Source organism: Myotis myotis, unplaced genomic scaffold, assembly GCF_014108235.1.
Source record: "Myotis myotis isolate mMyoMyo1 unplaced genomic scaffold, mMyoMyo1.p scaffold_m19_p_2, whole genome shotgun sequence".
NCBI classification, from domain to species: Eukaryota; Metazoa; Chordata; class Mammalia; order Chiroptera; family Vespertilionidae; genus Myotis; species Myotis myotis.
In genome coordinates, this window is record NW_023416324.1 from 35,712,636 (window position 1) to 35,729,388 (window position 16,753).

Genomic DNA, 16,753 nt, shown 5'->3' on the forward strand with positions numbered 1-16,753 from the left:
TTTTAAAAAAATATATTTTATTGATTTTTTACAGAGAGGAAGGGAGAGAGATAGAGAGTCAGAAACATCGATGAGAGAGAAACATCGACCAGCCGCCTCCTGCACATCCCCCACCGGGGATGTGCCTGCAACCCAGGTACATGCCCTTGACCGGAATCAAACCTGGGACCTTTCAGTCCGCAGGCTGATGCTCTATCCACTGAGCCAAACCGGTTTCGGCAACACATCTCACATTTAAGATGCTGAAAGAGAACTGGATTGGATTGGTGAGACACCACTCAGTATAAAGAGCCCTACTGGATAGAGCTCTATGCTGGGCTTCCTCCTGGGCCGCTGGTTCCAGCCTATCTATGCGGCTGGCATCAGGGGCCTAAATTCTTGCCCCATCAGCTGTCTCCAGATCCTGTGACCAGATGCTGACAACTGAATGGGAGGGGACTACTGAGCCCAGTAAAATTTGAATTTCAGATAAACACCTAACATTTGTTTTTTACTTATTCTAAATATTGCTTATCTGAAATTCAAATGTAACTGGGTATGCTGTTTTCAAATTTAATTTAGTTCAGTTTCGCTGTTTCTGGCAACCTAGTTTGAGGCCACTTTCATCAAAGGGTGAAGTTGTGGTAAAGGCTGGTACATCCAAATTAAAGTTTTGTACTTGAAACTTTTTTTAAAGGCCAAACATAACACTTGGTTAATGGTCTGATGATTTGAAAAGCTCCAAATCCTAGAATTTTGGTGCCGAGAAGGGTTTTTTAAAGATCTTTCAGTCCAGCTGACTCATTTTATACTGAGGAAGCTGAGCCAGGAGAGGGAGGTGACTTGCTTCACAGAGTGAGTTAGCATCAGTGAGAACCTGAAATCAGGCCTCCCGTTCTGCTACCATTTCCAATGCACAGAAATTCTACTTTTAAAAATATACCCATCATGGCTGTGTATGTTTAATTAATTCTAACCAATGTGTCTATTCTTTAATTTAAGTAGCACTATAATGATAAAAAGGCAGCCCCTGCCTCATCCATCTCTATCCCAACCTAACTTCCCAGGATTGAACACCCTCAACTCCTTTAGATGTTTTCCTTAGTATTGTTATTTCTAAATAATACAGTTATAATACTATTTCTAGGTATCTCTTTTTGACATCTATTAACTTCCCTTTTTGACATCTGCCATGACAGATGAAGACTTATTCCCTTTTCCTCCGACCATTTCACCATTATATCACAATTTTTGGTTAAATTAATAGTCAAGGTTTAATTAATAGTCACTATTGAGCCAAGTAATATGCGAGAACCTTCTTTGTGCAACCTTTCTTGTATGACCTAAGTTTCCTGCAGTTAATAATTGACTAATTTTTCATTTGTTTTCTGTGAACCACTCACTAATTTCTTCCAAGTGCTTCAACATTTCTTTAAAAAGTCCAAACAAGCCCTAACTGGTTTGGCTCGGTGGATAGAGCGTTGGCCTGCGGACTGAAGGGTCCCAGGTTTGATTCCAGTCAAGGGCATGTACCTTGGTTGTGGGCACATCCCCAGTAGGAGGTGTGCAGGAGGCAGCTGATCGATGTTACTAACTCTTTATCCCTCTCCCTTCCTCTCTGTAAAAAATCAATTTTATATATATATATATATATAGATAGATAGATAGATAGATAGATAGATATAGATATAGATATAGATATAGATATAGATATAGATATAGATATAGATATAGATATAGATATAGATATAGATATAGATATAGATATAGATATAGATATAGATATAGATATAAAAGTCCAAACAACAAAAACAAAATACAATAAAAAGTAAAAAGGCCCAACAAGAGTATTTTCTGTATACTCAAGCACATCCATTCCTTTTGTGCCATCTTCCTATTCCAGTTTGGGCAGATTGCTCTCTAGGCCTCTTCTTCGCTGTCATTCTGGGACTTTCTCCTGCATATTGTCCCCTCTTTCCTGGATTTCTTGTCTTCTTCGTTTACTTCCTTGTTTTGCGGGAACATCTCCTTTGGTAGCTTTCTCAGTAAGAGTGAATGGGAGAGAAACTTCGGAGTCCTTATATAAGTAAAAATGCCTTTATTCTACCTTTACCTCTGATAGTAGTTTGGCCATATATAAGAGCCTTAGTTTAAAAGAATTTCCCCTCCAAGGAGATTTGACTTGGGATGATGAACACACAATATCTATAATACGATATCCAGATGATGTATTATAGAATTGTAACCTGACACATATACGATTTTATTAACTAATACCACCCCAATAAATTCATTAAAAATAAATAAATAAAAGAATTTCCCCTTCAAATTTCAAAGGCACTTACATTTTGCCTTTTAGATTCCAGTGTTGCTTAAGAAGTTTGGAGCTACTCTTACTTTCTATTCTCTACATGAGACTTGTTTTATTCCCACAGAACCATTTAAGGATCATCTGTTTATCTCCAATTTTCTGTAATTTTTAAAGTGATAAACTATGGTATGAGGTTTTCCTCTTTTTAAAAAATTCATACTAGTAGTGTATGCATACCTATCATTTTTTTCTTTTTAACAGGTTTCTGTAATCTTGACAATACCTTTTTATTTTAGGTACACTTTCTTCTCGTGAAATATTACCTTTCAAACCTTCTTGTGTTCTCTGAATTTTGTCTCCCCTTTTTCTCTTAGTGCTCTCTAAAACTCTCAGAGAGTTGGATATTGGGCATTCTAATTTTCTTTATCTGTTTCCATCTCTTTTTGTTTTACTTTCTGGAAGATTTCTGCAACTTTATCCCAGCTATTGACCTTTTAATCCTGGCTCATCTATTTTTAATTTCCAAAAGCTCTTTCTTGTTCTTGGATTGTTTTTTCTTTTTGCATCCCACTCCATTTTATAGTCACTATATCTTCTCTCATATCTTCAAAGAACTTAAGAAAAGATTTAGCCCTGGCCCGGGAGGCGGGGCAGGGGGGGGTCTCAGTGGTTGGAGCATTGTCGTCCCACACACCGAAAGGTTGCAGGTTTTATTCCTACTCAGGGCACATGCCTAGGCTGCAGGTTGGACACCTGGTCATGGGTTGTGCGGGAGACAGGCAACTGATCAATGTTTCTCTCCCATGTTAATGTTTCTCTCTTCATATCAATGTTTCTCTCTCTCTCTCTCTCTCTCTCTCTCTCTCTCTCTCTCCTTTCTCTCTCTCTCTTTCTCTCTCTCTCTCCTTTCCTCTCCCTCTAAAAAAAATCAATAAAAACATATCCTCAGGTGAGGATTAAAAAATTCCATTACTATAATTTTGGTAGAATCCAGGAAGGAAAGGAAAATGTGTGCAGTTGTAAATTCACCATGTTTAACTGGAACTCTCAAAATGATCATATTTTTAAATGAGATACTTATTTCAATAATATTACAAATTATAAATCTTGTAGATTGTTTTCTGAAATAGGACTTTCTATTTGTAAACTGTTTATAATTTTTTTTGCCTGTTGCATAAGCTTACAAAATAAGAAGGGCTTGGTTACTGAATCACAGACAGAGATCAAACAAACTCCTGGATTTCAAAGTAAGATGCTGAGAAAGCCAATTTCTGCCAAATAATTGTTCTAAGATTCCACATCCTTCCTTCAGTTTATCTGGCAGGTTAATTCCGATGGGAATATATTTGCATTTCCAAACAGATGGGGAAGGCAGCTTTCGCAAAGGAGGCCCCAGATGAGTTTGGCTTTTCATAATAAGCATTCCAACTTGTTTTCACAAAATAATCTTCCTGCAGGAAAGATAGTTTTGTTGTTGAGGAAAATTAAAGAAAGTAGATAGCAGATGGTTTGTGCCATTGCCAGTTTAATTCAGCAAATAGCTGAGGGTTCGTTCTGTGATAAGCACTGACCTAAGTTCACATTTTGATTCAAGAAAAGCCCATGTGATATTCAGCAAGTTGAAGTCTGATGGGGAAATAGACTTTACACAAATGACTCTGAAGTAAGACAGCCGGCAGCAGGGTTACAGTGGAGGGGTGAGCCCGGGGCGAGTGGGGGAGGAGAGTAACATTTCAGATATGGGCAGGTCTGGAAGAATTTGTCTAAGATTTGGAACAGGAGATGGTCTTGATGTAGGTAGCACGTAGACAGGTAGGTAAGGGGGGGAGGAGGGAGGTAACACTCAGTAAGCACCCACGATATGCCAGGCACTGATGGATCCTTGTTTACTCCCCAACAATTCTAGTGACACATAGCACCCCCACTCCATTTTACAGATGAGGAAACTGAGGCCAAAAAGGAGATAAGATTTTGCCTAGGGCCACACAGCCACTTCTTAGGAGAGTCCAAGTTCAGGCTTCCTCTGCCTCCAGAGTCTATGCTTCCTCCTAAATCACTGAAGGTGGCTTCACGGTGTTACTACAGGAATAGTGGCCCAATTCCCAGGGCCACTATTTTAAATATATCTTTATTGATTTCAGAGAGGAAAGGAGAGGGAGAGAGAGAAACATCAATGGTGACAGAGAATCATTGATCCCACAGCTCTTAGCCCCGCGGTTATGCTAATGAGGCACCCTTGCCTCCATTCATCTGGCGATGCCCGTTTGTAACCACTTGCTCGGCCGTTTATTGGATGTCCCTCTGGTCCTACAGTGTATTTTTCACACTCACGTTACAGATGGGAAAACTGGGACCCAGAGAGGCAGAGTGACTCACCCACGGAGTTGTTATCAGGGAGCCATGGAGGGGGAATGCGACCCTCGGACCCCTCAGGCCCACACCCCCCTCCTAAAGGAGGACCCCGTGATGCCCGGGGGCTGACCTGTGGTGAGAGGCGCTGGGTCCTCAGGAAGAAGCCGAGGAGGCAGCCCACGGTGACAGACAGCACAGACAGGACGAGCAGTCCGTTCCGCTTACAAACATCCCTCCCTCGTGCCAGGATGGCACCCGGCACCATGGTGAGCCCAGCCTGCTGGCACCGGGCACAGCACCATTCCATGCACGTGAGGCCAGCCGGGGGCACAGGGTCCTGGCTGGGGGCTTTGGCTCCTCAGCAGCAGGTGGTCAGGGTTGCTAAGCACCAGTTGCCAGCCACTCGGCCATGGCCTGAGCGGCTGCCCCAGAGGGAAGCCACAATCCTATTACCAGCTGCATCATTAGGAGCCGGGAGCAGATTAGGGCCTGGGAAATTAGAGCAGGCCACGTGGTCTGGGGGCTTGGACCTCAAAGCCAAGTGCTCCTCTTATACAGGGGAGGGGACCAGGGACTGGTGGGAGGAACGAGAGGAACATTTGCTTGGCTGCTTTGATTTTTACCCCCACGCCATTCCAGAAAGAATTGAAGGCAAGGCAATAGGATACTAGCTCACTGCCAAGTAACTGATAACATTAATGAAGCATTTATTGCGCACCAGGTATTATTCTAGAAGCACATTGCTTGTATGAGCACATTTAATGTAAGCACCAATCCCAATAAGTAAGTACAATACCTATCATTTTACAGGTGGAGAAACTGGGGCAAAGAGAGGTTGAGTCACGAGCATGTGCTGTGTGCTGACTTGCTCAGGCTGCCTTACCGGTGTGACTCACAGGGAATCATCCCCGCAGCCTAGGAAGCCAACCTTCATTTGACTGGGTCCCTGGACCAAGGTCATAGAGCTGGCACGTAGCAGAGCGGAATTCAGGCCAACGTTGGTGTGGTTTTTACCACATGCACAGGCAGATGGGTTCACAGGTGCTTAGCCTTTGAAGTGTGGGGAATGCGGGCTATGAGGCCAGTGGACCTGGGTTCAAACCGGCCCTGCCACTTGCTGTGATGCTTCCTCGAGGGCTGCTTTAAGCCCAAGCTGAGACCTCTGTCGGTTCTCAGGGCCTATTATTTTTAAAGATGACAGAGCCCAGGGACCTACATTCAAGTTCCAGCTCCGCCACTTACTAGCTGTGTAACCCTGGACAAGCCTTTTAAGCTCATATGCCTCAGTTTCCCCATCCATACAACAGGCACAGTAATACCGCATCTACTTTATTAGGGCCCGTGCCACCTCCCCTCCGGAGAATATTTGTGAAATTCGGCGGTGGTGAATTGCAACGTGCTGAACAGGGATTATCACCTACATTTAGCATTTTAGAGAAAGGTTTGCTTTTTGCTATTTCTTGTGGCCTGGCCTGCCCTTTAAAGCCAGAGGGAATTAACTCCGGTCTATTTTACCAGGAACCTGTAATCTCATCAGGGGCAGTCAGACACAGCAGGGAGCACAGTCTGTGGTGTGCAAAAGGGCTGCGTCCCCTGACAGAGGGCGTGGAGGGGTGATGGATGGAGGGGACGGGTGGTGGGCACAAGGAGCTGCTGGTGGCTTAGGTGGAGGGGGTTGGGGTGCAGGCCCTGAAGCCCTGGGCAGAGCTCCCGACTGGGAGGGCACCCTCAGATTCTAGTCCCAATTTAACCAGCTCTGTGACATTGCCCTCTCTGGGCCTCTGTCTTGCCACCCTTAGAATTGGAGAAATTGGCTAGGTGCTTTCTAAGAACCCCTCAGTTCAACAAGCCAACCTTCCAAAGCCTCTATTCCTTGCCAGTAGCTTTGGGGGTGTGAGGGTGGAGTAGCTACAAGTCTGAGTTTTATTTTTCCCTCCAACTCCAATTCTTAAAACCAAGAATTTTCTAATATACCTTCACCTCCAACAAATGCCTCATTTTCCAATTAACCAGGTGGCTTAGTTACTGCCTAGAAGAGAAAACATTCTGAGTAGATATTTGAATTTGCATTTAAGATCAAATGGCCTTTAGTCTTGCCATGAAGTCTTGCTTTCCACTTCAACTCCAAGACGATTCCCACGGTGCCCCCACCACTGTTCCTGCCTTCCGTCCCTCCCACGTGGACTCAGACACCACCTGCTTCCCAGAATATAGGCCTTTCTTTTTGTTGCTCCCACTGTCTTCAACTGAGGAAATGACTATTCACTCAAACCATGTTCTTATAGCACCATCTCATGTCACTCCTCTGGGTACTGGGACACAGCAATGAACGACAGAGTCCTTGCCCTCAGGGAGCTTAGAAGAAAATGGAGAGGTTCTAAGAAAGGACTGATGCACACTAATGAGCCAGTGACTGGTAATGAGCTCACTAAGGATATTTGCAAATGACATTGAAAGGCTCCAGGATAAGAACACTTCAATAGTTCCCCATTTCCCGCAGAATCAGTTGCCTTATAATATTACAAGATATGCAGTCCCCCCTCCCCCCATAATTAAAAGCAAGTTGAGGAATGCTAGCTGAAACAAAGTTAAGCAGATTCTTTATTCCAGAACAGCTCAAAGTCAGACTGCTCAAGTTCAAATCTTAGCTCTACCACTTCACTAGCTGTGTGACCTTGGGCAAATTTCTTAACCTCTCTATGAAATAGGAATAATAGCACAGTACTGCATTTGTAAGGTTGTGATGTGGGTTAAATATGGTGAAACATGCTAAGTGCTAAGAGCATTGCCTGGCACCTTGCAGACTTTCACACGTAGTTACTATTCGTTTTAGCAGAGCCTTTATAATCCTATATAATAAAAGCCTAATATGCAAATTGTCCCCTCTACCGGGAGTTCGACCTAGAATTTGACCGCTCACTATGATGTGTGCTGACCACCAAGGGGCAGCGTGGAACATGGCAGGCATCAGCAACGTGGCGCTGGCAGCGGGTGGCAGTGGAGGTGCATCCTGTCCCAATGGGCCCTGACGAGAGTAGGACTGCGGCGGGATAGTGGAGCAGGTGAACGGGTGGCGCCAGGCCAAGGCGGGTGCGAGCAGGGCGACCAGTGGTGCCGCCTGGCTCCCAGGCACTGAGGGAGTCCGGCAGGGGCCCAAAGACTCAGGTGGCCGGGTGGGGGGGTTTGGAAGCCCGGGTGCTGCCCAGGGCCCAGAGGTCAGCTGGGACATGCCCTTCCATGCCAGACTCTCGCGCTTCGATCGCCAGTCAGACCTAGGGACTGCACCTGTGCACAGATTTCGTGCACCAGGCCTCTACTACTAACATATTTTAGAGGAAGTCTCCAAGTGAGAGACACAGAATCCCAGCCCTCTTCTGGAGCAGAGAATTCCATGGGGAAGGTGTTTGGAGAACTCACTTTGGAATACTCCAGCCTCCAAGATGAAATCCCTGCCCCTTAGGGAAGTATTTGAGGTCCTCAAGGAGTTGCATTTGCTCACCTCTCCAGCCTACCACCCTCTCCCTCTCATCATACCTCAAGCTTCTATAACACCCAATGACTTCTAGTTGCTTGAGCCCTGCACCCTCTCTCAGGCCTCCACACCTGTGCCCATGCTATTCCCTCTACCTGGAATGTTCTTCCCTCTGTCTCTAAAGTCACAGGTCAAATGCCCCATCTTCCCTGCAGCCTTCCCTGACTACTCCAGATACAACACCCTCTCTTCTCCTCCTCCCACTAACTCCAGTTCTTTCACCCATGGCCATTTGGGGATAAACTCCAGTTCCCTTATAAGTGACTTTGATAAGGACATAAAAATCTATGTGGCCCTAGCAGGTTTGGCTCAGTGGATAGAGTATTGGCCTGCGGACTGAAGGGTCCCAGGTTTGATTCCAGTCAAGGGCACATGCCCAGGTTGCGGGCTCGATCCCCAGTAGGGGCTTGCAGAAGGCAGCTGATCAATGACTGTCTCTCATCATTGATGTTTCTATCTCTCTCTCTCCCTCTCCCTTCCTCTCTGAAATCAATAAAAATATGTATTTAAGAAAATCTATGTGAATAAACCGAAGTCTCTGTCTGTTCCCATGTCATCTGAAAACACTTTGATGGGTCATCCTCAAAGTTGGAGCGTATATTGGGGGACTAGGGGAGCACCCCAAGAATCAAGGAGTTGCCCTGCAGAGCGGCTGAAACTGATGGGTAGCAGGAAGCCTGGAAGACGTTCCTCGGGAGACTTGTGCTGCACAGAATAAGATGCTACGGGCAGAGAAGAGAAAATGGCCCCGAATCACAGCTACAAGCGCAGGCACCCCACTCTGCAGAAGTGAGTTTGCCTCGAGCTGTTTCTCACCAGGCAACTCTGTGCAGGCTGAGCAGGCTGGAGAGAGCAGGGTCCATTTCTTTGTTGATGATTAATGATTCTCTAGGGCCAGCAGAGGAGCCAACTCAGCCTGGGAGGTGAGTGTAAGAAGGCTTCCCAGAGGAGGGGTCATTTCGTCAGAGCCCTGAGTAAGCCAGGAGTTAATCCAGCACAGGGCTGGTCAAGGGGGAGGCGAGAGGAGAGCCTGTTCGGAAAAAGGGGCCCAGGCTGGAGGGGCAGAGCTGGTCTGGGAACCCTCAGTAGATCCGTGGGCTGGAGTGGCGGCGGGCCTGGGGTCTCACCCCTTCCACTCAGTATCAAAATGAGTTTAGGTTGAGCTGTCTGAGCCCTCAGCTGGGTTTATGGTGATGACAGCTCTGGGTTCGTTGGCTGCTTTCCAGAGACATACCAGAGGCGCCTTAAAATCCTCCCGGACAGGTCTCCTGGGCTCACTATAGGCTGGGCCTTCCCGGAAGGTTCTCTGTGGACACCGAGACCGGCCGGCCTGGATTCCTGCGAGTGTTAGTCACCAAGGGGCTGTGCTGACCGCCGCTGAGGCCGGTTCTCACCGATGGTCTCAGCGGATGGGAGTAACTCTCGTGTGGTGGGCTCTCTCGTGTCACCTCCGGCTTCCCTGCCCAGCCCTCGGGTCTAGATATTTCATCCATAGAAATTGGGCCCGAGCACCCATGAAACCACTGAGCTGCAGTTTGTTGAGCACCTACCATGCGCCAGACTGTCGCGGAGCCAGTGAGCACTCAGCCCCTCCACGGGCATGCGCTGCACCTGCCACTGCCCATGGTGCAGAGCAGGGCACAAGTTCTGCATCCGTGCCGTCCGGTACAGGAGCACTAGCCACCCTGTTTAAATGAAAATGACTGAAGGTGAAATGGTGTTGAAAATGCAGTTGCACTTACCACATTTCAAGGGCTCAGTAGCCACAGGTGGCTCGTGGCCACCGTATTGAACAGGGCATTCAGCATGTTCCAGCAAACGTCCTGGACTAGAGTCACAATGAGCCAGAGTCACATCTCAGATCCTTTCCTTGGAATATATGTGACTTTGTCCAACTGAGTGAAATTCTCTGAGCCTCTCTTCGGCATCTATAAAAGCCGTGTTCCTTACATTGAATCACACTTCTGCTCATTTCATATACTAGTTGGAGCAATGCATAAAGTTAAAACCCCCAGCAAGTTCAAATTACATTTTCCAAATTAGTTAGGACTCTTGTTAGCAAACAATAGGCAATTAAATCAAGCTGGTTTAGGGATATAGGGAATTTATAAGCAAGGCTGACCATGTAATTTGTGGGGCCCAAAGCAAAATGAATGTGTGGCTTTTTGTTCAAAAAGCAGGAAAAGCCAGGGCGGGTACTCAGTCGGTAAGAATGTCGTCCCAATACACCAAGGTTGCTGGTTGGCTTCCCAGTCCAGGCACATACAAGAAGCAATCAATGAATGCATAAACAATTAGAACACAAATCTCTCTCACTTCTCTCTCTTTTCCTCTCCCTCTTCCTCTCTCTCTCAACATGAAAACAAAAAAGAAAAGAATCAATAACTTTTTTTTAAAAAGCAGGGAAAAAGTGCATTAAAGGTACTAAAATGTGAAGCTTTTTTCTTTCTTCCACAGTCTTTTTCTCAACTTATTATGGTGTTTTTAATTTGCTATTTGATGTCATCCTTAAGTAAATAAAAATAAAAATTTTAAATTACTAGTATGATTTTCCCATTCATCTTTATATTTTCAATGCCAGTTTTAAATGCAAATGTAAAAGCATTTAACTTGTATGCAAAATCATGAAAATTACACAATTTGTTTTTAGTAGCTCATACATGATATGTATTTTGTTCTTTTTAAAAATTTCTTTTATATTTTTTATCTTTTATTGATTGATTTTATTTGTTTTTAAATATTTTTATTGATTTCAGAGAGGAAGGAAGAAAGGGAGATAGAAACATCAATGATGAGAATCATCACTCGGCTGCCTCCTGCACGTCCCCTACTGGGGATCGAGCCCGCAGCCCAAGCATGTGCCCTTGACCAGAATGGAACTCGTCAGTCCATAGGCCAATGCTCTATCCACTGAGCCAAACCAGCTCGCTTTTTATTGATTGGTTTTAGAGAGGAAGGGAGAAAAAGAGAGAGACATTGATTTGTTGTTCCACTTAAGTACGCATTCACTGGTTGTTTCTTGCATGTGCCCCGACCAGGGATCGAACACTCAACCTCGGCATATCGGGACGACGCTCTAATCAATTGAACTACCTGGCCACGGCCAAAAGCTTGGATTCTTTTTATTTTTTCTTTGCTGCAAAAAGCTTTACTCTTTCCATTTGGTTCAATGCATGGGAGAAGGCTCCAGGGTGGTTAAAAGAATGGCTAGTGGTTTCAGGGAGAGGCCCAGGCAAAAGCCAGACACCATGGGAACACAGAGGGGCCCCTCTGGGCTCCAAAGGCTCCTAGTAGAGCTTGAGGGTGAGCCTTTCAAAGAGATACTCGCCCAGCCCAGCCTGCGGAGGTGAGTCAGGTGGCCGCCCATCTTCTTCATGAGTTTCACCTGTTCATCCAGGAGGTGGTTCTCCAGGAAGTCAGAGAGCTGAGGGTCTGCATGGGTAGAACCCAGGGCCTACAACTCCACAAGGCCTGGCTCAGGTTCCTCTCCAAGGCCAGGGCGGCTTCCACAGTGTCCTGAGTTTCACCCCACTGACTTTGGGAGGCTTCAGCACGTCCTGGAGGACAATGTGGCCGCCATGCTGGTTTTGCATCTTTAAGAGAAGCTCGGTGCCCTTGCGCTTCTTCTCCACCAACCCCTGGAAGAAGTGGCCCACACCCTGGAGAGCCACTCATTGCAGTTGAAATAGAAGCTCAGAGAGAGGTAGGTACCTACCTCTAGTCACTAGATGCACAGGCGTGGGCCTTGCTTTCCGACCCGCCCTCCCTCCCCCGGCCCTGCCCCGGCTCTCCTGTATTTTGTTCTTAACCAGAACAGTGGAAATGCTGTCCAAAATTAATGCAACTGTTTTTATTTCACTTCTTGATACATATACCTCCTACCAGTACTTACTCCATTGGCTTACTGGGAGTAAGGAAGGACTGAAGAGAAAAGGAACTGTGGAGAGCCCTGTCTCCTTTTTCTTCTGTATCATTTCAGTGTCAGTGGTTGGGTAATACAGGGAAGTTACGCAAGTAAGGAAGGATAGGATAAGATTCCTTGGTCATTGGTATTTCTTAGAAAGCCATTGTCTCTTTTCTGTGTTTGAAGCAAGTTCTGGTTTGAGGAAAGTGTGGTTTCTCGTGGCTGTCAGCACCCTGGTTACTCAGTTGCAGATATAACATGCTTTCCTGGTACTTGCTTTGAGTCTTGCTGAACTCCCAGGCATCTCCAGTCTGCCTGAATTCTGAGTTCATGGGGCATCACATACACTGTATGCAAATTGAGTGGCAAGGAATAGTGATGGACATTTATATTGCATGTATCTTGTTTGCTCACATCCATACCCCATTGTCCTGTCAGACTTTGCTTATAAAATGCAAGTTCAAAGATAAAATTAATGAGAGTTTAGAGATGGTGAAAGCACAGCATTAATCATGGACTCTTCTGGTGCCCAGGACACCAATCCTGTCCAAAAGACTTCCACGGAACTCAAGGACAACTGAATATGTCAATCTATTTATGATTTGTCTGTGTCTTGTTTTAAAAATATTACCTACCCTTAAAAAAGTTACTCTGCTATGTAAATTTCTAGGAGTTGTGTACTTTTACTTTTCTCATAGATGTGTAACCAACATGGTTAAAGACTGAAGTAAGAATCTAACGCTTTCCTTAAAGTTAGCTAATTGTCCCAGTACCACGTGTTGAAAAATCTCTTCTTTTACCTTGAACTAAAATTACTTCTCTATAATAAAATCAAGTTCTGTGTATGTTTGGGTTTGTAATACCTTTGTCAATACCACTTTGTCTTAATTACTGTAAGTTTATGATAATTCTTGATACTTTGCCAGGCAAGTCTCTTTAATTTTTTTTTACTCTTCAGGAATGTATAGGTCTTCAATAAACAAACAAACAAACAACAACAAAACACTTGTCAAGTTCCAGAAGAAAATTGTGATTCTTATTGTAATTACATGGAAATTATTAATCAATTTGATAGATTTGACATCTTTATGATATTGAATTTTCCAATTCATAAACATATATATCTTTCCATTTATTTAGATCTTGTTACAACAACTTTATCATTTTTCTCCAAAAGAGTTGAATATCTTTTTTACATCTATTCCTACACACATTATATATATATTTATATATTTTTTATTAATTTCAGAGAGGATGGAAGAGGGAGAGAGAGATAGCAACATCAATGATGAGAGAGAATCATTGATTGGCTGCCTCATGCATGCTCCCCACTGGGGACCGAGCCCGCAACCCGGGCATATGCCCTTGACCGGAATCGAACCTGGGACCCTTTGGTCTGCAGGTCGACGCTCTACCCACTGAGCCAAACCGGCTAGGGCCACACATTATATTTTTGATGCTATTTAAATAGTATCCTGTTTTATTATATTTTCTGTTTGATTCTGATGTGTAGAAATAAAATTTGTTTTGTATCTGGATTTTGTATTCTGTTGACTTAGTAAATTCCCTTATACTTTTGAGGTGTTCTATGTAGACAAACATATCATTAGCAAATATTAGTAGCTTTGCTTCTTCCATTTCAATCCTTACACATTTTATGGCCTTCTCCCCCCTTACTGCTGTGGTTAAGACCTCCAGTACAAAGTTGAATGTAAAATCAATGATTTGGGACATCCATATCTTATTCCTGATCTCAAAGAGAAATACTCTCAACATTTTACCACTAAGTGTTGCTATTGTTATGTGTTTATTTTTTTGTACACGCTTTTTATGGGATTAAGAAGTTCCTTTTTATTTTTAGTTTGCTAAAAGGTTTTTTGCTTTTTTAAATATGTATGTTTCTAACTCCCTAGCATAAGGTTTTCCTACTTATCTTGTTATTTTTTCTTAAAGCTTTATTCAGGTATAATTAACATACCATATGACTCAGCCATGTTAAGCATACAATTCAGTGGTTTTTTGTAAATTTACTGAGTTTTGTAATCATCACCACCATCAAATTTTAGAACATTTTCATCTTCCCAAAAGAACTTGCTTGACAATTTTTAGTCCATCCCTGTTCCCGCCCCCATTCCCAGGCAAACACCAATTTGTGTCCCATCCCCACTGATTTTCCTTTTCTAGACATTTTAGATAAATGCAACCACACAGTACGTGCTCTCCTTTTTTTTTATTTGACTTCTTCCTCTTAGCATAATACTTTTGAAGGTCATTCATGTTTGTAGCATGTATTGGTAGTTCATTCCTCCTACTGATGAATAGTATGACACTGTATTACCACATTTTGTTTTTCCCACTCCCCAGTTAATAGACATTTGCATTGTTTCCATTTTTTGACTTTTATGAGTAATGTTGCTATGAACTTTCATGTACGAGTGTTTTTGTCGACACGTGTTTTCATTTATCTTGAGTAGATATCTATGAGTCAAATGACTAGATTGCTAAACAAATTTATGTTGAACTTTTTAAGAAACTGCCAAGCAGTTTTCCAAAGTGGATACATCATTTTATGTTCCTGACAGCAATGTCTGAGGATTCCAATTACTTTGCATCTCTTCTCATAGTTCCTGTCTTTTTTACTAAAGCCAACCTCATGGATATGAAGTGGCATCTCCTTGTGGTTTTCATTTGCATTTTCCTAATGACTAATGCTGTTGAACATCTTTTAATGTTCTTATTAGTTATTCATGTACAGTAATCCCCCCTTATCTGCAGGGGATACCTTCCAAGACTCCCAGGAGATCCCTAAAACCATAGGTAGCACCTAACCCTGCATATACCATGTGTTTTCCTATACCTACATATCTATGATAAAGTTTAATTTATAAATTAGGCAATTGCATTGATAGAAGTTTTGTTCTTACCATAGATCTTAGCAAACTCAGCAAACTCAGCATACAGTTTCTTTCTTTACTAAGTCAGTAACTTTCACCGTTTCCCTTAAAGGAAGCACTTTACAACTTCTCTTTGGCATATCCGAATTGTGCATCACTACTCTTGTGCTTCGGGGCCATTATTTGGTAAAATAAGGATTACTTGGAAACAAGCCCTATGATACCATGACTGCCAATCTGATAACCTACTAGTGATGGGCAAAAGGACAGGTAATGTATACAGCATAGATACGCTAGACAAAGAAGTGACTCACATCCCAGGTGGGACAGAGTAGGACAGCAAGAGGTTTCATCATGCTACTCAGAATGGCATGTATTTAAAATCTCTGAATTGTTTGTTTCTGGAATTTTCCATTTAATATTTTTGAACTAAGGTTGATCATAAATAACTGAAACCACAGAAAGTGAAACCAGAAAGGGAGATTACTGCATCTTCTTTGGTGGAATGTCTATTCAAATCTTTTGCCTATTTAAAAAATGGGTTGTTTGTCTCCTTGAGTTGTAAAACTTCTATATATTAAATTCTTATCAAAATTATGGTTTGCAAATATTTTCTCCCAGTTTGTGGGTTATTTTTTTCATTTTCTCAGTAGTGTCTTTTAAAGTACACATTTTAAAATTAAGTTCAATTTACCCACTTTTTCCCTTATAGATCATGCTTTTTTAAAAAAAATATTTTTTATTGATTTCAGAGAGGAAGGGAGAGGGAGAGAGAGATGGAAACATCAATGATGAGAGAGAAACATTGATCAGCTGCCTCCTGCACGCCCCCTACTGGGGAATAAGCCCGCAACTCTGGCATGTGCCACCGACTGGAATCGAACCTGAGACCCCTCAGTCCACAGGCTGACACTCTATCCACTGAGCAACACTGGCTAGGGCTGGATCATGCTTTTAGTGTCACAGCTGAGAACTCCTTGCCTAATCCAAGGTTAAGAAGATTTTTCTCCTACATTTTCTTCTAATAGCTTCAGCTCTTAATTTTGGTCTAGGGTCCATTTTGAATTAATTTTTGTGTGTGGTGTGAAGTGAGGGTCTAAATTCACCTCTTTGCATGTTTTATCACTGTTTGTTGAAAAATGTATTGATTTCTAATACCCTATTGTGGACAGAAGGAGGACATGTGACAGGAATCCTCTCAGGTTTGCAGAGGTTTGCTTTATGACCCAGTAAATGTTCGATTTTATAAATGGTCCACATGTGCTTGGAAAGGATGCATGTTCTGCAGATGACGGATGCAGTGTTGTGTGTACATCCGTTAAATCAAACTTGAGAATGCATTAGTTCCAATCTTCTCTGTCTGTTCTCATTTTTGTGTCTCCTATAAATGACTGGTTGAAGTATGTTAACACCTACTGATAAGATAGTGGATTTGTCTTTTTTTAAAAATAGACTTTATTGATTTTTTACAAAGAAGGGACAGGAATAGAGAGTTAGAAACATCGATGAGAGAGAAACATTGACCAACTGCTTCCTGCACACCCCCTACTGGAGATGTGCCCGCAACCAAGGTACATGCCCTTGGCTGTAATCGAAGCTGGAACCATTCAGTCCACAGGCCGACGACGCTCTATCCCCTGAGCCAAACCGATTAGGGCTGGATTTGTCTCTTTTTTTGTCATTCTTTCCATTTGTAATTTATATATTTTAAAGCTGTTAAGTTTCATACAAGTTTTTTGGTGATTTGATTTTTTTATCATTAGGCAGTGACCCTCTTTATG

General features: G+C 43.3%; 1 protein-coding gene across 2 annotated transcripts in view; it reads right to left on the reverse strand.

The window, feature by feature from the left end:
• SLC1A7 (solute carrier family 1 member 7) overlaps window positions 1-4,949 on the reverse strand; it is a 43,450-nt gene extending 38,501 nt beyond the window's left edge. For both annotated transcript variants that reach the window (XM_036350423.1, XM_036350424.1), the window contains exon 1: window positions 4,773-4,949. In XM_036350423.1, the coding sequence (XP_036206316.1) occupies window positions 4,773-4,949 (177 nt within the window). The remainder of the gene's footprint in view (window positions 1-4,772) is intronic.
• Window positions 4,950-16,753: the final 11,804 nt, after the last annotated feature.